The 21,962-nt window shown below is 44.6% G+C and overlaps 1 protein-coding gene across 2 annotated transcripts in view; it reads right to left on the bottom strand.

The window, feature by feature from the left end:
• Positions 1-12,803: 12,803 nt before the first annotated feature.
• Positions 12,804-21,962, bottom strand: part of LOC129817871 (feline leukemia virus subgroup C receptor-related protein 2-like) — a 121,933-nt gene continuing 112,774 nt past the window's right edge. Inside the window, exons 9-11 of one of the 2 annotated variants that reach the window (XR_008753807.1) lie at positions 21,270-21,325; positions 19,122-19,270; positions 12,804-14,584 (exon numbers count right to left, since the gene is read on the bottom strand). Coding sequence is in view for 1 of the 2 variants with exons in the window: in XM_055873469.1 (XP_055729444.1) it covers positions 14,519-14,584; positions 21,270-21,325 (122 nt within the window). In the remaining variant the exon portion in view is untranslated. The remainder of the gene's footprint in view (positions 14,585-19,121; positions 19,271-21,269; positions 21,326-21,962) is intronic. The other variant, XM_055873469.1, reaches the window with a different exon arrangement.

Here is a 21,962-nt window from a genome sequence, read left to right as displayed (position 1 = left end):
AACAGCCCTGTGGACCCTGATCAAAGTAGTGCACTAGTTTTACCAACAGCCCTATAGACCCTGTTCAAAGTAGTGCACTAGTTTTACCAACAGCCCTATAGACCCTGTTCAAAGTAGTGCACTAGTTTTACCAACAGCCCTGTTCAAAGTAGTGCACCAGTGTTACCAGCAGCCCTATGGACCCTGTTCAAAGTAGTGCACTAGTTTTTACCAACAGCCCTGTGGACCCTGATCAAAGTAGTGCACTAGTTTTACCAACAGCCCTATAGACCCTGTTCAAAGTAGTGCACTAGTTTTTACCAACAGCCCTGTGGACCCTGATCAAAGTAGTGCACTAGTTTTACCAAATGCCCTATGGACCCTGTTCAAAGTAGTGCACTAGTTTTACCAACAGCCCTATAGACCCTGTTCAAAGTAGTGCACTAGTTTTTACCAACAGCCCTGTGGACCCTGATCAAAGTAGTGCACTAGTTTTACCAACAGCCCTATGGACCCTGTTCAAAGTAGTGCACTAGTTTTACCAACAGCCCTATAGACCCTGTTCAAAGTAGTGCACTAGTTTTACCAACAGCCCTATGGACCCTGTTCAAAGTAGTGCACTAGTTTTTACCAACAGCCCTATAGACCCTGTTCAAAGTAGTGCACTAGTTTTACCAACAGCCCTGTGGACCCTGTTCAAAGTAGTGCACTAGTTTTTACCAACAGCCCTATAGACCCTGTTCAAAGTAGTGCACTAGTTTTACCAACAGCCCTAAGGACCCTGTTCAAAGTAGTGCACTAGTTTTTACCAACAGCCCTATAGACCCTGTTCAAAGTAGTGCACTAGTTTTACCAACAGCTCTATAGACCCTGTTCAAAGTAGTGCACTAGTTTTAACAACAGTCCTGTTCAAAGTAGTGCACTAGTTTTTAACAACAGCCCTATGGACTCTGTTCAAAGTAGTGCACTAGTTTTACCAACAGCCCTATAGACCCTGTTCAAAGTAGTGCACTAGTTTTACCAACAGCCCTGTTCAAAGTAGTGCACTAGTTTTACCAACAGCCCTGTGGACCCTGTTCAAAGTAGTGCAATAGTTTTTACCAACAGCCCTGTGGACCCTGTTCAAAGTAGTGCAATAGTTTTTACCAACAGCCCTGTGGACCCTGTTCAAAGTAGTGCACTAGTTTTACCAACAGCCCTATAGACCCTGTTCAAAGTAGTGCACTAGTTTTACCAACAGCCCTATAGACCCTGATCAAAGTAGTGCACTAGTTTTACCAACAGCCCTGTTAAAAGTAGTGCACTAGTTTTACCAACAGCCCTATAGACCCTGTTCAAAGTAGTGCACTAGTTTTACCAACAGCCCTATAGACCCTGTTCAAAGTAGTGCACTAGTTTTACCAACAGCCCTATAGACCCTGTTCAAAGTAGTGCACTAGTTTTACCAACAGCCCTATGGACCCTGATCAAAGTAGTGCACTAGTTTTACCAACAGCCCTATAGACAATGTTCAAAGTAGTGCACTAGTTTTACCAACAGCCCTATAGACCCTGTTCAAAGTAGTGCACTAGATTTACCAACAGCCCTATGGACCCTGATCAAAGTAGTGCACTAGTTTTACCAACAGCCCTATAGACCCTGTTCAAAGTAGTGCACTAGTTTTACCAACAGCCCTATAGACCCTGTTCAAAGTAGTGCACTAGTTTTTACCAACAGCCCTATGGACCCTGTTCAAAGTAGTGCACTAGTTTTACCAACAGCCCTATAGACCCTGATCAAAGTAGTGCACTAGTTTTACCAACAGCCCTATAGACCCTGTTCAAAGTAGTGCACTAGTTTTACCAACAGCCCTATAGACCCTGTTCAAAGTAGTGCACTAGTTTTACCAACAGCCCTATAGACCCTGTTCAAAGTAGTGCACTAGTTTTACCAACAGTCCTGTTCAAAGTAGTGCACTAGTTTTTACCAACAGCCCTATAGACCCTGTTCAAAGTAGTGCACTAGTTGTACCAACAGCCCTGTGGACCCTGTTCAAAGTAGTGCACTAGTTTTTACCAACAGCCCTGTGGACCCTGATCAAAGTAGTGCACTAGTTTTACCAACAGCCCTATAGACCCTGTTCAAAGTAGTGCACTAGTTTTACCAACAGCCCTATAGACCCTGTTCAAAGTAGTGCACTAGTTTTACCAACAGCCCTGTTCAAAGTAGTGCACCAGTTTTACCAGCAGCCCTATGGACCCTGTTCAAAGTAGTGCACTAGTTTTTACCAACAGCCCTGTGGACCCTGATCAAAGTAGTGCACTAGTTTTACCAACAGCCCTATAGACCCTGTTCAAAGTAGTGCACTAGTTTTTACCAACAGCCCTGTGGACCCTGATCAAAGTAGTGCACTAGTTTTACCAACAGCCCTATGGACCCTGTTCAAAGTAGTGCACTAGTTTTACCAACAGCCCTATAGACCCTGTTCAAAGTAGTGCACTAGTTTTTACCAACAGCCCTGTGGACCCTGATCAAAGTAGTGCACTAGTTTTACCAACAGCCCTATGGACCCTGTTCAAAGTAGTGCACTAGTTTTACCAACAGCCCTATAGACCCTGTTCAAAGTAGTGCACTAGTTTTACCAACAGCCCTATGGACCCTGTTCAAAGTAGTGCACTAGTTTTTACCAACAGCCCTATAGACCCTGTTCAAAGTAGTGCACTAGTTTTACCAACAGCCCTGTGGACCCTGTTCAAAGTAGTGCACTAGTTTTTACCAACAGCCCTATAGACCCTGTTCAAAGTAGTGCACTAGTTTTACCAACAGCCCTATGGACCCTGTTCAAAGTAGTGCACTAGTTTTTACCAACAGCCCTATAGACCCTGTTCAAAGTAGTGCACTAGTTTTACCAACAGCTCTATAGACCCTGTTCAAAGTAGTGCACTAGTTTTAACAACAGTCCTGTTCAAAGTAGTGCACTAGTTTTTACCAACAGCCCTATGGACCCTGTTCAAAGTAGTGCACTAGTTTTACCAACAGCCCTATAGACCCTGTTCAAAGTAGTGCACTAGTTTTACCAACAGCCCTGTTCAAAGTAGTGCACTAGTTTTACCAACAGCCCTATAGACCCTGTTCAAAGTAGTGCACTAGTTTTACCAACAGCCCTATAGACCCTGTTCAAAGAGGTGCACTAGTATTACCGACAGCCCTATAGACCCTGTTCAAAGTAGTGCAATAGTTTTTACCAACAGCCCTGTGGACCCTGTTCAAAGTAGTGCACTAGTTTTACCAACAGCCCTATAGACCCTGTTCAAAGTAGTGCACTAGTTTTACCAACAGCCCTATAGACCCTGTTCAAAGTAGTGCACTAGTTTTACCAACAGCCCTATAGACCCTGTTCAAAGTAGTGCACTAGTTTTACCAACAGCCCTATGGACCCTGATCAAAGTAGTGCACTAGTTTTACCAACAGCCCTATAGACAATGTTCAAAGTAGTGCACTAGTTTTACCAACAGCCCTATAGACCCTGTTCAAAGTAGTGCACTAGTTTTACCAACAGCCCTATGGACCCTGATCAAAGTAGTGCACTAGTTTTACCAACAGCCCTATAGACCCTGTTCAAAGTAGTGCACTAGTTTTACCAACAGCCCTATAGACCCTGTTCAAAGTAGTGCACTAGTTTTTACCAACAGCCCTATGGACCCTGTTCAAAGTAGTGCACTAGTTTTACCAACAGCCCTATAGACCCTGATCAAAGTAGTGCACTAGTTTTACCAACAGCCCTATAGACCCTGTTCAAAGTAGTGCACTAGTTTTACCAACAGCCCTATAGACCCTGTTCAAAGTAGTGCACTAGTTTTACCAACAGCCCTATAGACCCTGATCAAAGTAGTGCACTAGTTTTACCAACAGCCCTGTGGACCCTGTTCAAAGTAGTGCACTAGTTTTACCAACAGCCCTATAGACCCTGTTCAAAGTAGTGCACTAGTTTTACCAACAGCCCTGTTGACCCTGTTAAAAGTAGTGCACTAGTTTTACCAACAGCCCTATAGACCCTGTTCAAAGTAGTGCACTAGTTTTACCAACAGCCCTGTGGACCCTGTTAAAAGTAGTGCACTAGTTTTACCAACAGCCCTATAGACCCTGTTCAAAGTAGTGCACTAGTTTTACCAACAGCCCTATAGACCCTGTTCAAAGTAGTGCACTAGTTTTACCAACAGCCCTATAGACCCTGTTCAAAGTAGTGCACTAGTTTTACCAACAGCCCTATAGACCCTGTTCAAAGTAGTGCACTAGTTTTACCAACAGCCCTGTGGACCCTGTTCAAAGTAGTGCACTAGTTTTACCAACAGCCCTATAGACCCTGTTCAAAGTAGTGCACTAGTTTTACCAACAGCCCTATAGACCCTGTTCAAAGTAGTGCACTAGTTTTTACCAACAGCCCTATGGACCCTGTTCAAAGTAGTGCACTAGTTTTACCAACAGCCCTATGGACCCTGTTCAAAGTACTGCACTAGTTTTACCAACAGCCCTGTGGACCCTGTTCAAAGTAGTGCACTAGTTTTTACCAACAGCCCTGTGGACCCTGTTCAAAGTAGTGCACTAGTTTTTACCAACAGCCCTATAGACCCTGTTCAAAGTAGTGCACTAGTTTTACCAACAGCCCTATAGACCCTGTTCAAAGTAGTGCACTAGTTTTTACCAACAGCCCTATAGACCCTGTTCAAAGTAGTGCACTAGTTTTACCAACAGCCCTATAGACCCTGTTCAAAGTAGTGCACTAGTTTTACCAACAGCCCTATAGACCCTGTTCAAAGTAGTGCACTAGTTTTACCAACAGCCCTATAGACCCTGTTCAAAGTAGTGCACTAGTTTTACCAACAGCCCTATAGACCCTGTTCAAAGTAGTGCACTAGTTTTACCAACAGCCCTGTGGACCCTGTTCAAAGTAGTGCACTAGTTTTACCAACAGCCCTATAGACCCTGTTCAAAGTAGTGCACTAGTTTTACCAACAGCCCTATAGACCCTGTTCAAAGTAGTGCACTAGTTTTTACCAACAGCCCTATGGACCCTGTTCAAAGTAGTGCACTAGTTTTACCAACAGCCCTATGGACCCTGTTCAAAGTACTGCACTAGTTTTACCAACAGCCCTGTGGACCCTGTTCAAAGTAGTGCACTAGTTTTTACCAACAGCCCTGTGGACCCTGTTCAAAGTAGTGCACTAGTTTTACCAACAGCCCTGTGGACCCTGTTCAAAGTAGTGCACTAGTTTTTACCAACAGCCCTATAGACCCTGTTCAAAGTAGTGCACTAGTTTTTACCAACAGCCCTGTGGACCCTGTTCAAAGTAGTGCACTAGTTTTACCAACAGCCCTATAGACCCTGTTCAAAGTAGTGCACTAGTTTTTACCAACAGCCCTATAGACCCTGTTCAAAGTAGTGCACTAGTTTTACCAACAGCCCTATAGACCCTGTTCAAAGTAGTGCACTAGTTTTACCAACAGCCCTATAGACCCTGTTCAAAGTAGTGCACTAGTTTTACCAACAGCCCTATGGACCCTGTTCAAAGTAGTGCACTAGTTTTACCAACAGCCCTGTGGACCCTGTTCAAAGTAGTGCACTAGTTTTTACCAACAGCCCTGTGGACCCTGTTCAAAGTAGTGCACTAGTTTTTACCAACAGCCCTATAGACCCTGTTCAAAGTAGTGCACTAGTTTTACCAACAGCCCTGTTAAAAGTAGTGCACTAGTTTTACCAACAGCCCTGTTCAAAGTAGTGCACTAGTTTTACCAACAGCCCTGTTCAAAGTAGTGCACTAGTTTTACCAACAGCCCTATAGGTCCTGTTCAAAGTAGTGCACTAGTTTTACCAACAGCCCTATGGACCCTGCTGTTTTACCAACAGCCCTGTTCAAAGTAGTGCACTAGTTTTACCAGCAGCCCTATGGACCCTGTTCAAAGTAGTGCACTAGTTTTACCAGCAGCCCTATAGACCCTGTTCAAAGTAGTGCACTAGTTTTACCAACAGCCCTATGGACCCTGTTCAAAGTAGTGCACTAGTTTTACCAACAGCCCTATGGACCCTGTTCAAAGTAGTGCACTAGTTTTACCAACAGCCCTGTGGACCCTGTTCAAAGTAGTGCACTAGTTTTATCAACAGCCCTATAGACCCTGTTCAAAGTAGTGCACTAGTTTTACCAACAGCCCTATAGACCCTGTTCAAAGTAGTGCAGCATGCAGGGGTGGGCAATTCCTCGAGTGCCTGATCGGTGTCACAGTTTAATACCCCCAGCCTCAGCTGTGACACGCCTGACTCCAATAATCACCTCATCATGATCTCAATGTGATTTAAAACAGCCGTGTTCACTAAAGGATGGAGTAATAATCACCTCATCATCAATAATCACCTCATCATGATCTCAATGTGAATTAAAACAGCCGTGTTCACTAAAGGATGGAGAAAAGGATGTGTCACCAATCAGACCCCTGGAGGCCTGGAGTTCGCCCTGATGTAGAGGACAGAGAGTATCACTTGATACACCGTGTGGCTTAACGCTGCTGCCATTCTGGAAGACAGACCACGTGAACTAGCCCGACAGATGGAAGTTATAAAGAGTTTGAGGATGGACTAGAAGATGTAAAAGGGTGTTGGTTAGGGGGGGGGGGGATGCTCTACTAGGTCCAACGCGACACAGAGAGTCTACATTTCAATCGGCAATCTCCCTCCCTCCCTCTCTCTCTCTCTCTCTCTCTCTCTCTCTCTCTCTCTCTCTCTCTCTCTCTCTCTCTCTCTCTCTCTCTCTCTCTCTCTCTCTCTCTCTCTCTCTCTCTCTCTCTCTCTCTCTCTCTCTCTCTCTCTCTCTCTCTCTCTCTCTCTCTCTCTCTCTCTCTCTCTCTCTCTCTCTCCGTCTCTCTCTCTCTCCGTCTCTCCCTCCGTCTCTCTCTCCCTCCGTCTCTCTCTCCCTCCGTCTCTCTCTCCCTCCGTCTCTCTCTCTCTCTCCGTCTCTCTCTCTCTCTCCGTCTCTCTCTCTCTCTCCGTCTCTCTCTCCATCTCTCTCTCCCTCCGTCTCTCTCTCTCTCTCCGTCTCTCTCTCCATCTCTCTCTCCCTCCGTCTCTCTCTCTCTCTCCGTCTCTCTCGTATCATCATATCTAACAGTTTAACTGTGTAGCAGCACCGCCCCCTGGCTCCTAACTTTCAGTCTACCTGAACAATGATGTGTTGATGAGAGTTTACATTTCTAATCATTCATTCATTAATTAAGGGTGGCAGGTAGCGGTTAAGAGTGCGTTGGGGGGCAGTAACCGAAAGGTTGCTTCAGATCTCCAAAACGACCAGCTGAAAATAACTGCAGATGTGCCCTTGAGCATGTACATTATGTGTGATCACATGTACACATCCACCTAATGTGTATGATTCATTCATCGCCCTCTATGTCTCCTCTCTCTCTCTGTATACCTCTTTCCCTTCCTCTCAGTCCCTCTTTTTTCTCTTCCCTACCTCTGTCTTCTCCTCATTCTTTTCCCCTCCCTCCCTCTCTTACCCACTCACTCTCTCTCTCCCTCTCACCCACTCACTCCCTCTCTTACCCACTCTCTCTCCCTCTCTTACCCACTCACTCTCCCTCTCTTACCCACTCACTCTCCCTCTCTTACCCACTCACTCTCCCTCTCTTACCCACTCACTCTCCCTCTCTTACCCACTCACTCCCGCTCTTACCCACTCACTCCCGCTCTTACCCACTCACTCCCGCTCTTACCCACTCACTCCCGCTCTTACCCACTCACTCCCTCTCTTACCCACTCACTCCCTCTCTTACCCACTCACTCCCTCTCTTACCCACTCACTCCCTCTCTTACCCACTCACTCCCTCTCTTACCCACTCACTCCCTCTCTTACCCACTCACTCCCTCTCTTACCCACTCACTCCCTCTCTTACCCACTCACTCCCTCTCTTACCCACTCACTCCCTCACCATCTCTTACCCACTCACTCCCTCTCTTACCCACTCACTCCCTCTCTTACCCACTCACTCCCTCTCTTACCCACTCACTCCCTCTCTTACCCACTCACTCCCTCTCTTACCCACTCACTCCCTCTCTTACCCACTCACTCCCTCACCATCTCTTACCCACTCACTCCCTCTCTTACCCACTCAGTCCCTCTCTTACCCACTCACTCCCTCTCTTACCCACTCACTCCCTCTCTTACCCACTCACTCCCTCTCTTACCCACTCACTCCCTCTCTTACCCACTCACTCCCTCTCTTACCCACTCAGTCCCTCTCTTACCCACTCACTCCCTCACCATCTCTTACCCACTCACTCCCTCTCTTACCCACTCACTCCCTCTCTTACCCACTCAGTCCCTCTCTTACCCACTCAGTCCCTCACCATCTCTTACCCACTTACTCCCTCACCATCTCTTACCCACTCACTCCCTCACCATCTCTTACCCACTATCTCACTCTTTCCCTCTCTATCCCTCTTTCTCCCACTCACCCTCTCCCACTCAGTGTCTCTGGCACCCCCTCTCTCCTGTTAGTGTTCAGCCCAACACTAGGCCAGGCTAACTGCAACACACCCCCCCTCTCTCCTGTTAGTGTTCAGCCCAAGACTAGGCCAGGCTAGCTGCAACACACCCCCTCTCTCCTGTTTGTGTTCAGCCCAACACTAGGCCAGGCTAACTGCAACACACCCCCCCTCTCTCCTGTTTGTGTTCAGCCCAACACTAGGCCAGGCTAACTGCAACACACCCCCCCTCTCTCCTGTTTGTGTTCAGCCCAACACTAGGCCAGGCTAGCTGCAACACACCCCCTCTCTCCTGTTTGTGTTCAGCCCAACACTAGGCCAGGCTAGCTGCAACACACCCCCTCTCTCCTGTTTGTGTTCAGCCCAACACTAGGCCAGGCTAACTGCAACACACCCCCTCTCTCCTGTTAGTGTTCAGCCCAACACTAGGCCAGGCTAACTGCAACACACGCCGCACCACTGCCTGGGGAGAGCAAACAGCTTCTACTTAACTGTGTGAGTGAGTTTAGTATGAGTGAGTGCCGTGTAACGAGTGCTGTGTAGTGAGTGCCGTGTAGTGTGTACATTACAGTACAGCCGTTAACCAGCACCACCCCTGCCGCTATTTGAACAGGCAACACAGAGCTCCATCTGGCTCTGCCAGTCCCGCCCAGCTCCTCCACCACAGAGCTCCCTCTGGCTCTGTGCCAGTCCCACCCAGCTCCTCCACCACAGAGCTCCCTCTGGCTCTGTGCCAGTCCCACCCAGCTCCTCCACCACAGAGCTCTGTGCCAGTCCCACCCAGCTCCTCCACCACAGAGCGCCCTCTGGCTCTGTGCCAGTCCCGCCCAGCTCCTCCACCACAGAGCTCCCTCTGGCTCTGTGCCAGTCCCACCCAGCTCCTCCACCACAGAGCTCCCTCTGGCTCTGTGCCAGTCCCACCCAGCTCCTCCACCACAGAGCTCTGTGCCAGTCCCACCCAGCTCCTCCACCACAGAGCTCTGTGCCAGTCCCACCCAGCTCCTCCACCACAGAGCTCTGTGCCAGTCCCACCCAGCTCCTCCACCACAGAGCTCCCTCTGGCTCTGTGCCAGTCCCACCCAGCTCCTCCACCACAGAGCTCCCTCTGGCTCTGTGCCAGTCCCACCCAGCTCCTCCACCACAGAGCTCCCTCTGGCTCTGTGCCAGTCCCACCCAGCTCCTCCACCACAGAGCTCTGTGCCAGTCCCACTCAGCTTCTCCACCACAGAGCTCTGTGCCAGTCCCACCCAGCTCCTCCACCACAGAGCTCCCTCTGGCTCTGTGCCAGTCCCGCCCAGCTCCTCCACCACAGAGCTCTGTGCCAGTCCCGCCCAGCTCCTCCACCACAGAGCTCTGTGCCAGTCCCACCCAGCTCCTCCACCACAGAGCTCCCTCTGGCTCTGTGCCAGTCCCACTCAGCTCCTCCACCACAGAGCTCTGTGCCAGTCCCACCCAGCTCCTCCACCACAGAGCTCCCTCTGGCTCTGTGCCAGTCCCACCCAGCACCTCCACCACAGAGCTCCCTCTGGCTCTGTGCCAGTCCCACCCAGCTCCTCCACCACAGAGCTCTCTCTGGCTCTGTGCCAGTCCCACCCAGCTCCTCCACCACAGAGCTCTCTCTGGCTCTGTGCCAGTCCCACCCAGCTCCTCCACCACAGAGCTCTGTGCCAGTCCCACCCAGCTCCTCCACCACAGAGCTCCCTCTGGCTCTGTGCCAGTCCCGCCCAGCTCCTCCACCACAGAGCTCCCTCTGGCTCTGTGCCAGTCCCACCCAGCTCCTCCACCACAGAGCTCCCTCTGGCTCTGTGCCAGTCCCACCCAGCTTCTCCACCACAGAGCTCTGTGCCAGTCCCACCCAGCTCCTCCACCACAGAGCTCTGTGCCAGTCCCACCCAGCTCCTCCACCACAGAGCTCCATCTGGCTCGGTGCCAGTCCCACCCAGCTCCTCCACCACAGAGCTCCCTCTGGCTCTGTGCCAGTCCCACCCAGCTCCTCCACCACAGAGCTCCCTCTGGCTCTGTGCCAGTCCCACCCAGCTCCTCCACCACAGAGCTCCCTCTGGCTCTGTGCCAGTCCCACCCAGCTCCTCCACCACAGAGCTCCCTCTGGCTCTGTGCCAGTCCCGCCCAGCTCCTCCACCACAGAGCTCCTCTCCCAGGGTTCATCCTTTATTTGTGTGTGTGACGGGGTGCCGATATCTGAGAAGAACCAAAATAGAGATGGAATCAGGCCCGAGGCGGCTGGACTTAACCATCACGCAACACTGCACAAATCAGATGAGATGTGAGCAACACCATTGAAATCATATGCTGCCAGTTGACATCACCTTCCTCCACACCCATAGCGTCTCTCCCGTCACTGCAGTGTGGACGACGATGTTAAACACTCACAATTACCCTCGCCTGACTTACTGCATGATGTTAGTGATGTGGTTTGATCATCTGCCCATGCTACCTGGGGGGGGGGGGGGGGAAACTAAATATTGGTTCACAGAATTCTTGACAATGTCGCCACCTAGTGTCTAAGAGGTAGGTGTGCTCTGTAAAGGTCCAGTCTGACAGTGGGCATGCTATGCTAGCAGGATGTGATGAGGTCTATAAAGGTAGGTGTGCTCTGTGAAGGGCCAGTCTGACAGTGGGCATGCTATGCTAGCAGGATGTGATGAGGTCTATGAGGTAGGTGTGCTCTGTGAAGGGCCAGTCTGACAGTGGGCATGCTATGCTAGCAGGATGTGATGAGGTCTATGAGGTAGGTGTGCTCTGTAAAGGCCCAGTCTGACAGTGGGCATGCTATGCTAGCAGGATGTGATGAGGTCTATGAGGTAGGTGTGCTCTGTAAAGGCCCAGTCTGACAGTGGGCATGCTATGCTAGCAGGATGTGATGAGGTCTATAAGGTAGGTGTGCTCTGTAAAGGCCCAGTCTGACAGTGGGCATGCTATGCTAGCAGGATGTGATGAGGTCTATGAGGTAGGTGTGCTCTGTAAAGGCCCAGTCTGACAGTGGGCATGCTATGCTAGCAGGATGTGATGAGGTCTATGAGGTAGGTGTGCTCTGTAAAGGCCCAGTCTGACAGTGGGCATGCTATGCTAGCAGGATGTGATGAGGTCTATGAGGTAGGTGTGCTCTGTAAAGGCCCAGTCTGACAGTGGGCATGCTATGCTAGCAGGATGTGATGAGGTCTATAAGGTAGGTGTGCTCTGTAAAGGCCCAGTCTGACAGTGGGCATGCTATGCTAGCAGGATGTGATGAGGTCTATGAGGTAGGTGTGCTCTGTAAAGGCCCAGTCTGACAGTGGGCATGCTATGCTAGCAGGATGTGATGAGGTCTATGAGGTAGGTGTGCTCTGTAAAGGCCCAGTCTGACAGTGGGCATGCTATGCTAGCAGAATGTGATGAGGTCTATGAGGTAGGTGTGCTCTGTAAAGGCCCAGTCTGACAGTGGGCATGCTATGCTAGCAGGATGTGATGAGGTCTATGAGGTAGGTGTGCTCTGTAAAGGCCCAGTCTGACAGTGGGCATGCTATGCTAGCAGGATGTGATGAGGTCTATAAGGTAGGTGTGCTCTGTAAAGGCCCAGTCTGACAGTGGGCATGCTATGCTAGCAGGATGTGATGAGGTCTATGAGGTAGGTGTGCTCTGTAAAGGCCCAGTCTGACAGTGGGCATGCTATGCTAGCAGGATGTGATGAGGTCTATGAGGTAGGTGTGCTCTGTAAAGGCCCAGTCTGACAGTGGGCATGCTATGCTAGCAGGATGTGATGAGGTCTATGAGGTAGGTGTGCTCTGTAAAGGCCCAGTCTGACAGTGGGCATGCTATGCTAGCAGGATGTGATGAGGTCTATGAGGTAGGTGTGCTCTGTAAAGGCCCAGTCTGACAGTGGGCATGCTATGCTAGCAGGATGTGATGAGGTCTATGAGGTAGGTGTGCTCTGTAAAGGCCCAGTCTGACAGTGGGCATGCTATGCTAGCAGGATGTGATGAGGTCTATGAGGTAGGTGTGCTCTGTAAAGGCCCAGTCTGACAGTGGGCATGCTATGCTAGCAGGATGTGATGAGGTCTATGAGGTAGGTGTGCTCTGTAAAGGCCCAGTCTGACAGTGGGCATGCTATGCTAGCAGGATGTGATGAGGTCTATGAGGTAGGTGTGCTCTGTAAAGGCCCAGTCTGACAGTGGGCATGCTATGCTAGCAGGATGTGATGAGGTCTATGAGGTAGGTGTGCTCTGTAAAGGCCCAGTCTGACAGTGGGCATGCTATGCTAGCAGGACGCGATGATGAGAAAAACAGATGTTACAGATTCAACATTGAAAACGCTCAATTACTTTTAGGAAACGACTCTTTATTTCAACAAACAGACATGTACCTGTTTGTTAAATAGATGTGACATTTCCAGAACAACATGGACTGTTATACACAACTATAAATCTGTGTTTCTAGAAAAGGGACGGTAAAAAAAACACACTTTATAGATACAGGTAGTATAAAATTATCTTACAAAAACTACTCTACCCTTCATTAGTGTGACACGACAACTTAATGCACCTTCCCAGCTTTTTTTTTACGTCATCAATTGATCATTTCAGTATTTGTAAAAACATTTCTCCCAAGATATTTGTGCATTCTTTCAAAGATTAATAAAAAAAATTAAAAAGTTAGTTTTAACGACAAAGAATAGCAAAAACAAACCTCAATGGGTAAATATTAAAACTGATGTCACATGTCTGTGGTAGTTGTAGTAAGGCTTCCCTGCAACTAAAACCGTAAAAAGGACAAGTTTTATTTTTATTTTTTTAATAAATACAACTAAATCTCTATTTTCTTCCACTTGTTTTTGAGAAAATTACCCAAACCTGCGATTCACTTCCTCGTTGTGTAGTACGGGGGGCCCTGGGGGACAAAACGCTCCAAAAACACCCAAATACGTCCTTTTACAAATGGAAACGCGCTCGGTATAGCGCTGCAGGTTGTTAAAACGTTATATACACATGACATCGTGTCCTTCCCGAACTTTACCCGCAAAACGTTATATTCCATTTTGTGCAACTCAAGCCATTCCAGCTGTTCCATTCTCTGTATAGTCTGCAGCTAGAATTAACTAAGAAGTGACGCTTCAGTCGCCACAAAATGAAATATAATGTCGTGGATAAGAGTTCAGAATGACACAATTTCATCTGTACAACATCTTAACGATTTTCTAAAAGGACACGTTTGAATGTTTTTGGTACATTTGTTTGTTTTTCAGAGCACAACGAGGATTGGGGTTAGTAAAAAAATATATACAAATATATATATATATATATCCTGGATCCTCAAAACACTTTAGATTTGGTCTTAAAAAAGCTAAATGATACTTTGACACTAGCATCCCCCCTTTTTGCCCTCAGAAACGCCTCGAATTTTTCGGGGCATGGACTCTACAAGGTGTCGAAAGCGTTCCACAGGGATGCTGGCCCATGTTGACTCCAATGCTTCCCACAGTTGTGTCCAGTTGGCTGGATGTCCTTTGGGTGGTGGACCATTCTTGATACACACAGGAAACTGTTGAGCATGAAAAACCCAGCAGCGTTGCAGTTCTTGACTCAAACCGGTGCACCTGGCACCTACTACCAAACCCCGTTCAAAAGGCACATAAATCTTTTGTCTTGCCCATACATAAATAATCCATGTCTCAAATATTAAAAATCCTTCTTTAACCTGTCTCTTCCCCTTCATCTACACTGATTCTAGTGGATTTAACAAGTGACGTAAATAAGGGATCATAGCTTTCACCTGGTCAGTCTATGTCATGCAACAGTGTATCCTGTAAAACTACACTATTATTTGTGCTAATTTTGGACAGTAAACATTTTGTAGATTAGATATGGCACATCTAGAAATTATACAGAAATAATATTTGTTGTTGCGTAAATATTGGATGTCTTTTTGGACAGTGTTAAAAGGGAAGTGGTCGTAAACACTTCCTGATTGTGCTCCTCCCCTAAACTTCACATTCCGCAGGGTGGGAGATGCTGGTGTCCAGCAGACCGTCCGTCTCTAAAACCTGGTTTCTTCGAGGACTGCGGAGGCAGGGACGTTCCTATCCTCGGGATCTGAAGGGACCTGTCAATCAAAACAACGTGTCAATCACATTCCAGTTCAAGACGATCCTGATAAGGGTTGCAAAGTTATTTCCCAACATTTCCAGGTTTTCCATAAATCCTGCTTATTTTCCTTCTGATTCCAGGAATCTTACAACCAGGATTTCTGGAAACTGAATGTTTTTTGCCCCTCGAAACTAGAACTTTGCACCCCTGAACCTGATATTACAAGAGCAAGTAGACCAACTGTTTTAGTATCCCTGGCAACATAACGGAAAAACTAAAGTACAAATAAAAATAAGACGCTACATAAAATACAAGGATGTACACTGGATGTACAAAACATTAGGAACACCGGCTCTTTCCATGACATAGACCCCAGGGGTATTCAACTCGCCGTACGAGGTGCCGGTTTTCTATCCTACCTAATAATTAATTGCACACACACCAGGTGTCTCAGGTCTAAAAATCAGTGCCTGATTAAAAGGGGAACAATGGAGAGAAAAAAATGCAATGGAACTAGCTTCGAGGTCCAGAGATTAGCCTGGGGGACACAGACTGACCAGGTGAATCCAGGTGAAAGCTAGGATCCCTTATCGATGTCACTTGTTAAATCCACTTCCATCAGTGTAGATGAAGGGGGAGGAGACAGGTTAAAGAAGGATTTTTAAGCCTCGAGACAATTGAGACATGGATTGTGTATGTGTGCCAGTCAGAGGGTGAATGGACAAGACAAAATATTTAAGAGCCTTTGAACGGGGTACGGTAGTAGATGCCAGGCACACCGGTTTGAGTGTGTCAAGAAATACAACTTGACAACTTAAGAACTGCAACTTGGCACAACTGTGGGAAGCATTGGAGTCGACATGGGCCAGCATCCCTGTGGAACTCTTTTGACACCTTGTAGAGTCCACGCCCCGAAAATGTAGGTTGTTCTAAGGGCAAAAGGGGGGGTGCAACTCAATTTTAGGAAGGTGTTCTTAATGTTTTGTCCACTCAGTGTATTGTAGACCCACTACACAAACATCCTATTATACTACAGAGATACTACATACATCCTATTATACTACAGAGATACCACATACATCCTATTATACTACATACATCCTATTATACTACAGAGATACTACATACATCCTATTATACTACATACATCCTATTATACTACAGAGATACTACATACATCCTATTATACTACATGCATCCTATTATACTACAGAGATACTACATACATCCTATTATACTACAGAGATACTACATACATCCTATTATACTACAGAGATACTACATACATCCTATTATACTACAGCGATACTACATACATCCTATTATACTACAGAGATACTACATACATCCTATTATACTACAGAGATACTACATACATCCTATTATACTACAGAGATACTACATACATCCTATTATACTACAGAGATACTACGTACATCCTATTATACTACAGAGATACTATATACATCCTATTATACTACAGAGATACTACATACATCCTATTATACTACAGAGATACTACATACATCCTATTATACTACAGAGATACTACATACATCCTATTATACTACATACATCCTATTATACTACAGAGATACTACGTACATCCTATTATACTACAGAGATACTATATACATCCTATTATACTACAGAGATACTACATACATCCTATTATACTACAGAGATACTACATACATCCTATTATACTACAGAGATACTACATACATCCTATTATACTACAGAGATACTACATACATCCTATTATACTACATGCATCCTATTATACTACAGAGATACTACATACATCCTATTATACTACAGAGATACTACATACATCCTATTATACCACATACATCCTATTATACTACAGAGATACTACATAGATCCTATTATACTACAGAGATACTACATAGATCCTATTATACTACAGAGATACTACGTACATCCTATTATACTACAGAGATACTACGTACATCCTATTATACTACAGAGATACTACGTACATCCTATTATACTACAGAGATACTACATACATCCTATTATACTACAGAGATACTACATATATCCTATTATACTACAGAGATACTACATACATCCTATTATACTACATGCATCCTATTATACTACAGAGATACTACATACATCCTATTATACTACAGAGATACTACATACATCCTATTATACTACAGAGATACTACATACATCCTATTATACTACAGAGATACTACATACATCCTATTATACTACAGAGATACTACATAGATCCTATTATACTACAGAGATACTACATACATCCTATTATACTACAGAGATACTACATACATCCTATTATACTACAGAGATACTACATACATCCTATTATACTACAGAGATACTACATAGATCCTATTATACTACAGAGATACTACATAGATCCTATTATACTACAGAGATACTACATACATCCTATTATACTACAGAGATACTACATACATCCTATTATACTACAGAGATACTACATACATCCTATTATACTACATACATCCTATTATACTACAGAGATACTACATACATCCTATTATACTACAGAGATACTACATACATCCTATTATACTACAGAGATACTACACACATCCTATTATACTACAGAGATACTACACACATCCTATTATACTACAGAGATACTACACACATCCTATTATACTACAGAGATACTACATACATCCTATTATACTACAGAGATACTACATACATCCTATTATACCACATACATCCTATTATACTACAGAGATACTACATACATCCTATTATACTACAGAGATACTACATACATCCTATTATACTACAGAGATACTACACACATCCTATTATACTACAGAGATACTACACACATCCTATTATACTACAGAGATACTACATACATCCTATTATACTACAGAGATACTACATACATCCTATTATACCACATACATCCTATTATACTACAGAGATACTACATACATCCTATTATACTACAGAGATACTACATACATCCTATTATACTACAGAGATACTACATACATCCTATTATACTACAGAGATACTACGTACATCCTATTATACTACAGAGATACTACATACATCCTATTATACTACAGAGATACTACATACATCCTATTATACTACAGAGATACTACATACATCCTATTATACTACAGAGATACCACATACATCCTATTATACTACAGAGATACTACATATATCCTATTATACTACAGAGATACTATATACATCCTATTATACTACAGAGATACTACATAGATCCTATTATACTACAGAGATACTACATACATCCTATTATACTACAGAGATACTACATACATCCTATTATACTACAGAGATACTACATACATCCTATTATACTACAGAGATACTACATACATCCTATTATACTACAGAGATACTACATACATCCTATTATACTACATACATCCTATTATACTACAGAGATACTACATACATCCTATTATACTACAGAGATACTACATACATCCTATTATACTACAGAGATACTACATACATCCTATTATACTACAGAGATACTACGTACATCCTATTATACTACAGAGATACTACATACATCCTATTATACTACAGAGATACTACATACATCCTATTATACTACAGAGATACTACATACATCCTATTATACTACATACATCCTATTATACTACAGAGATACTACATACATCCTATTATACTACAGAGATACTACATACATCCTATTATACTACAGAGATACTATATACATCCTATTATACTACAGAGATACTATATGCATCCTATTATACTACAGAGATACTACATACATCCTATTATACCACATACATCCTATTATACTACAGAGATACTACATACATCCTATTATACTACAGAGATACTACATACATCCTATTATACTACAGAGATACTACATACATCCTATTATACTACAGAGATACTATATACATCCTATTATACTACAGAGATACTACATACATCCTATTATACTACAGAGATACTACATACATCCTATTATACTACAGAGATACTACATACATCCTATTATACTACAGAGATACTACATACATCCTATTATACTACAGAGATACTATATACATCCTATTATACTACAGCGATACTAGGAACAGGTGAAGAGATCAGAAGCTGTGTATAAATCATGGAATCTGGAGTGTGAGGTGGAAAGAGAAGATGGAAAGAGAAGAGGATTCAGATGTGAGGGGTAACGTTTTTTTCCCCCAGAAAGCTTCCTATCACTTCCTGAAATCATGTGAAGTCCATTCTTTAGCCAATAGAAATAGACACATCTTAGTAATACAAAGCTTCCATGAAACCTCAACCCCCCCCCCTGGTCAAACGTGAAAAAAGGTACAGACAGAGGGAATCCTAACTTCCACTTGTTTATGTACTAAATGTAAAAAATGGGGAGAATACAAATCTAAATGTGACTTAAACAGAAGTTAGGATTCACCCCTGAGAGAATAATGAACAGAGAAGCGTGTGGGGATTGCTGGTTCGGTTTGCTGTGCCCCTACCTTGGCTCGTCTGAAGTTCCAGCTAAGAGTGTAAGGGTTAAGGGGGGGGTTAGTGATCAAGCCTGAGAAGAATCAGAAGGGCTGTCCGGTCTCTTGATTAGAGCCGTGGCCCCGTAGCCCTGCTGTTGTCCAGAGAGCAGTCCATCCGCCTGGAACATACAGTCTTTTTTTTAATTGACCTTTATATACGGTCAGGGGGTATGTTATCATCGCTGTCTAAAACCATATTTTCAGGAAAAAGGAAAAAATCACATCCATGTTTGACCATTAATGAACATACATTTATGAAACTTCAGAGGTTATTTTGAAAATGTTTTCCTTGGTTTTAGAGTCATGAAAGGTTCAGATTACAGAGGCGATTGCTTACTTTCAATACAATGTTACAACTTTAAAAAAGGGGCCAAAATGGAGTTAAAAGGTTTTCTTTGTGACGATATCTTACCTTAGTTTACCAGGTTTTCCTATTGAGGTTTAAAACACCTATTTCAGATCTGCTGCCCGTCAACAGACTATGTCCCAAACGGAACGCTAGTCTGAGACCTGGGGGCAAAGGTCGAGAATGTCGCTCTCTTCAACCCCTCGATCAGCCACAAGGTCTTGTCAATCACCTCTGGTTAACACTGCTCTATCTCGTGGCTAACTGTCTCAACTATATCTGTCTATTGATACAATCTCTTTCCATGACCTCTTGATCCTGTCTTTTGTTTTCTACTTTTAAAAAATAATAATAATAATCTCACAGCAATGTTATCAGTAGTGAGACAAACCCGTGATCATAGGATTCAACATTCTGCGCTGCAACAGATACAATCTCAATAGAATGATCTAAAATAATACTGACAACTGATGAGGTCAGTTACTGGAGGTTAGCGTACAACGGAAACGGTATCGGTCTGCATGATTAACTCTTTCTCCAGGCAGAGGTCGTCAAATTTGACCTCGGGCAACAGTGGACATCAAACACAGATAAAACAGACAACATCAAACAGACCGACATCAAATAGACAGACTGAAATCAGACGGACAGACATCAAACAGACCGTCAACAGACAGACAACAGACATCAGACAGACAGACATCAAATAGACAGACATCAGACAGACAACAGACATCAAATGGACAGACATCAAATAGACAGACATCAAATGGACAGACATCAAATGGACAGACATCAAATGGACAGACATCAAATGGACAGACATCAAATGGACAGACATCAAATAGACTGTCAACAGACAGACAACAGACATCAAATAGGCAGACATCAAATAGACAGACTGACATCAAACAGACAGACTGACATCAAACAGACAGACATCAATTGGACAGACATCAAATAGACAGACTGACATCAAACAGACAGACATCAAACACAGGACATCAGACAGATAGAAGAGACAAGTTATTCTAGGAGCAACACCAAGAGACTGTTAGGTGACTCTGGGAGCATGCTACACACCAGAAACACTCAGCTACGGATATCACACACACACAGAGACAGACACACACACATAGACACACACAGACACACACACACATAGACATACACAGAGACACAGAGACAAACACAGAGACAGAGACAGAGACACAGACACACACACACACACACACATAGACACACACAGACACACACACACGTAGACACACACAGAGACACAGAGACACACACAGAGACAGAGACAGAGACACAGACACAGACACAGACACACACACACAGAGACACACACACAGAGACACACACACAGAGACACACACACTGTTCCTAGGCCGTCATTGTAAATAATTATTTTTTCTTAACTGACTTGCCTAGTTAAATAAAGGTTAAATAAAAATAAATCTTATTTCCTCGTATGGACCTAAAATTAATTTCTATTCAAAATCCTATTTCCCTTAACCATAAACCTAACCCTTAACCATAAGCCTAAACCTAACCCTTACCTTAAATATAAACCTAACCCTTACCCCTAAACCTAACCCTTACCTTAACCCTATACTTAAAATAGCCCCTTTGTCCTCAAGGGGATGTGGGAAATGTCCCCACGAGGTAGAACTTTCCTTCTTTTACTATCCTTGTGGGGACTTTAGGTCCCCCCACACACACAGAACCACCCACTGCCCTAATCCCCCGCCACATCTACCCATACTTACAGCTGCCTTGGCCAACTGGTTAGCCTTCTGTCTCTGCAGGTCTGACTTGATGAAGCCTGGAGAGACAGAAATACAATACAAATACAACGCTCAAAATAGACATATACCAGTATTCATGGTATTTACAGAAATCAAATAATGTGTATTATTTACATAGTTTATATACACATTATTCAAAATAAACATATATATGTTTGATATTTACACATAATTACACAATCCTAAAAGCTTAGCTAAAAGATTTAAGAATTCAGAAAGGTTGGACAGACATGTCTTGGACAGACGACATATTGTTGCTAGTCAAAATGGTCAGAATATTCCGTTGCAAAAGACAGTAAGGTACAGCTTCCACTAGGGGGCACTAGTAACACAATGATAGACCATACAGTATGAAGTCAGTTCCTAAATACTGCACTGTAGCCAGCTGGGCTGACCCACCCCGTTAACATAATCCCCGAGCCGAGCTCTCGTGTAGGAGAATGTGGACTTCAGCCCTGGTCTGTAGTAGTCATTATGTCTGTCTTTGTAACACAGTAGCCCTCTAGACTGGCCCTTACCTCTTCTAGTCCCATCATTAACAGGCAGGTCAATAGTACCTCTTCTAGGCCCATCATTAACAGGCAGGTCAACAGTACCTCTTCTAGGCCCATCATTAACAGGCAGGTCAACAGTACCTCTTCTAGGCCCATCATT

This window comes from Salvelinus fontinalis, chromosome 20 (assembly GCF_029448725.1).
Source record: "Salvelinus fontinalis isolate EN_2023a chromosome 20, ASM2944872v1, whole genome shotgun sequence".
NCBI classification, from domain to species: domain Eukaryota; kingdom Metazoa; phylum Chordata; class Actinopteri; order Salmoniformes; family Salmonidae; genus Salvelinus; species Salvelinus fontinalis.
Note: the sequence above shows the minus strand (reverse complement) of the source record. Positions and strands in the feature narration are given on the sequence as shown.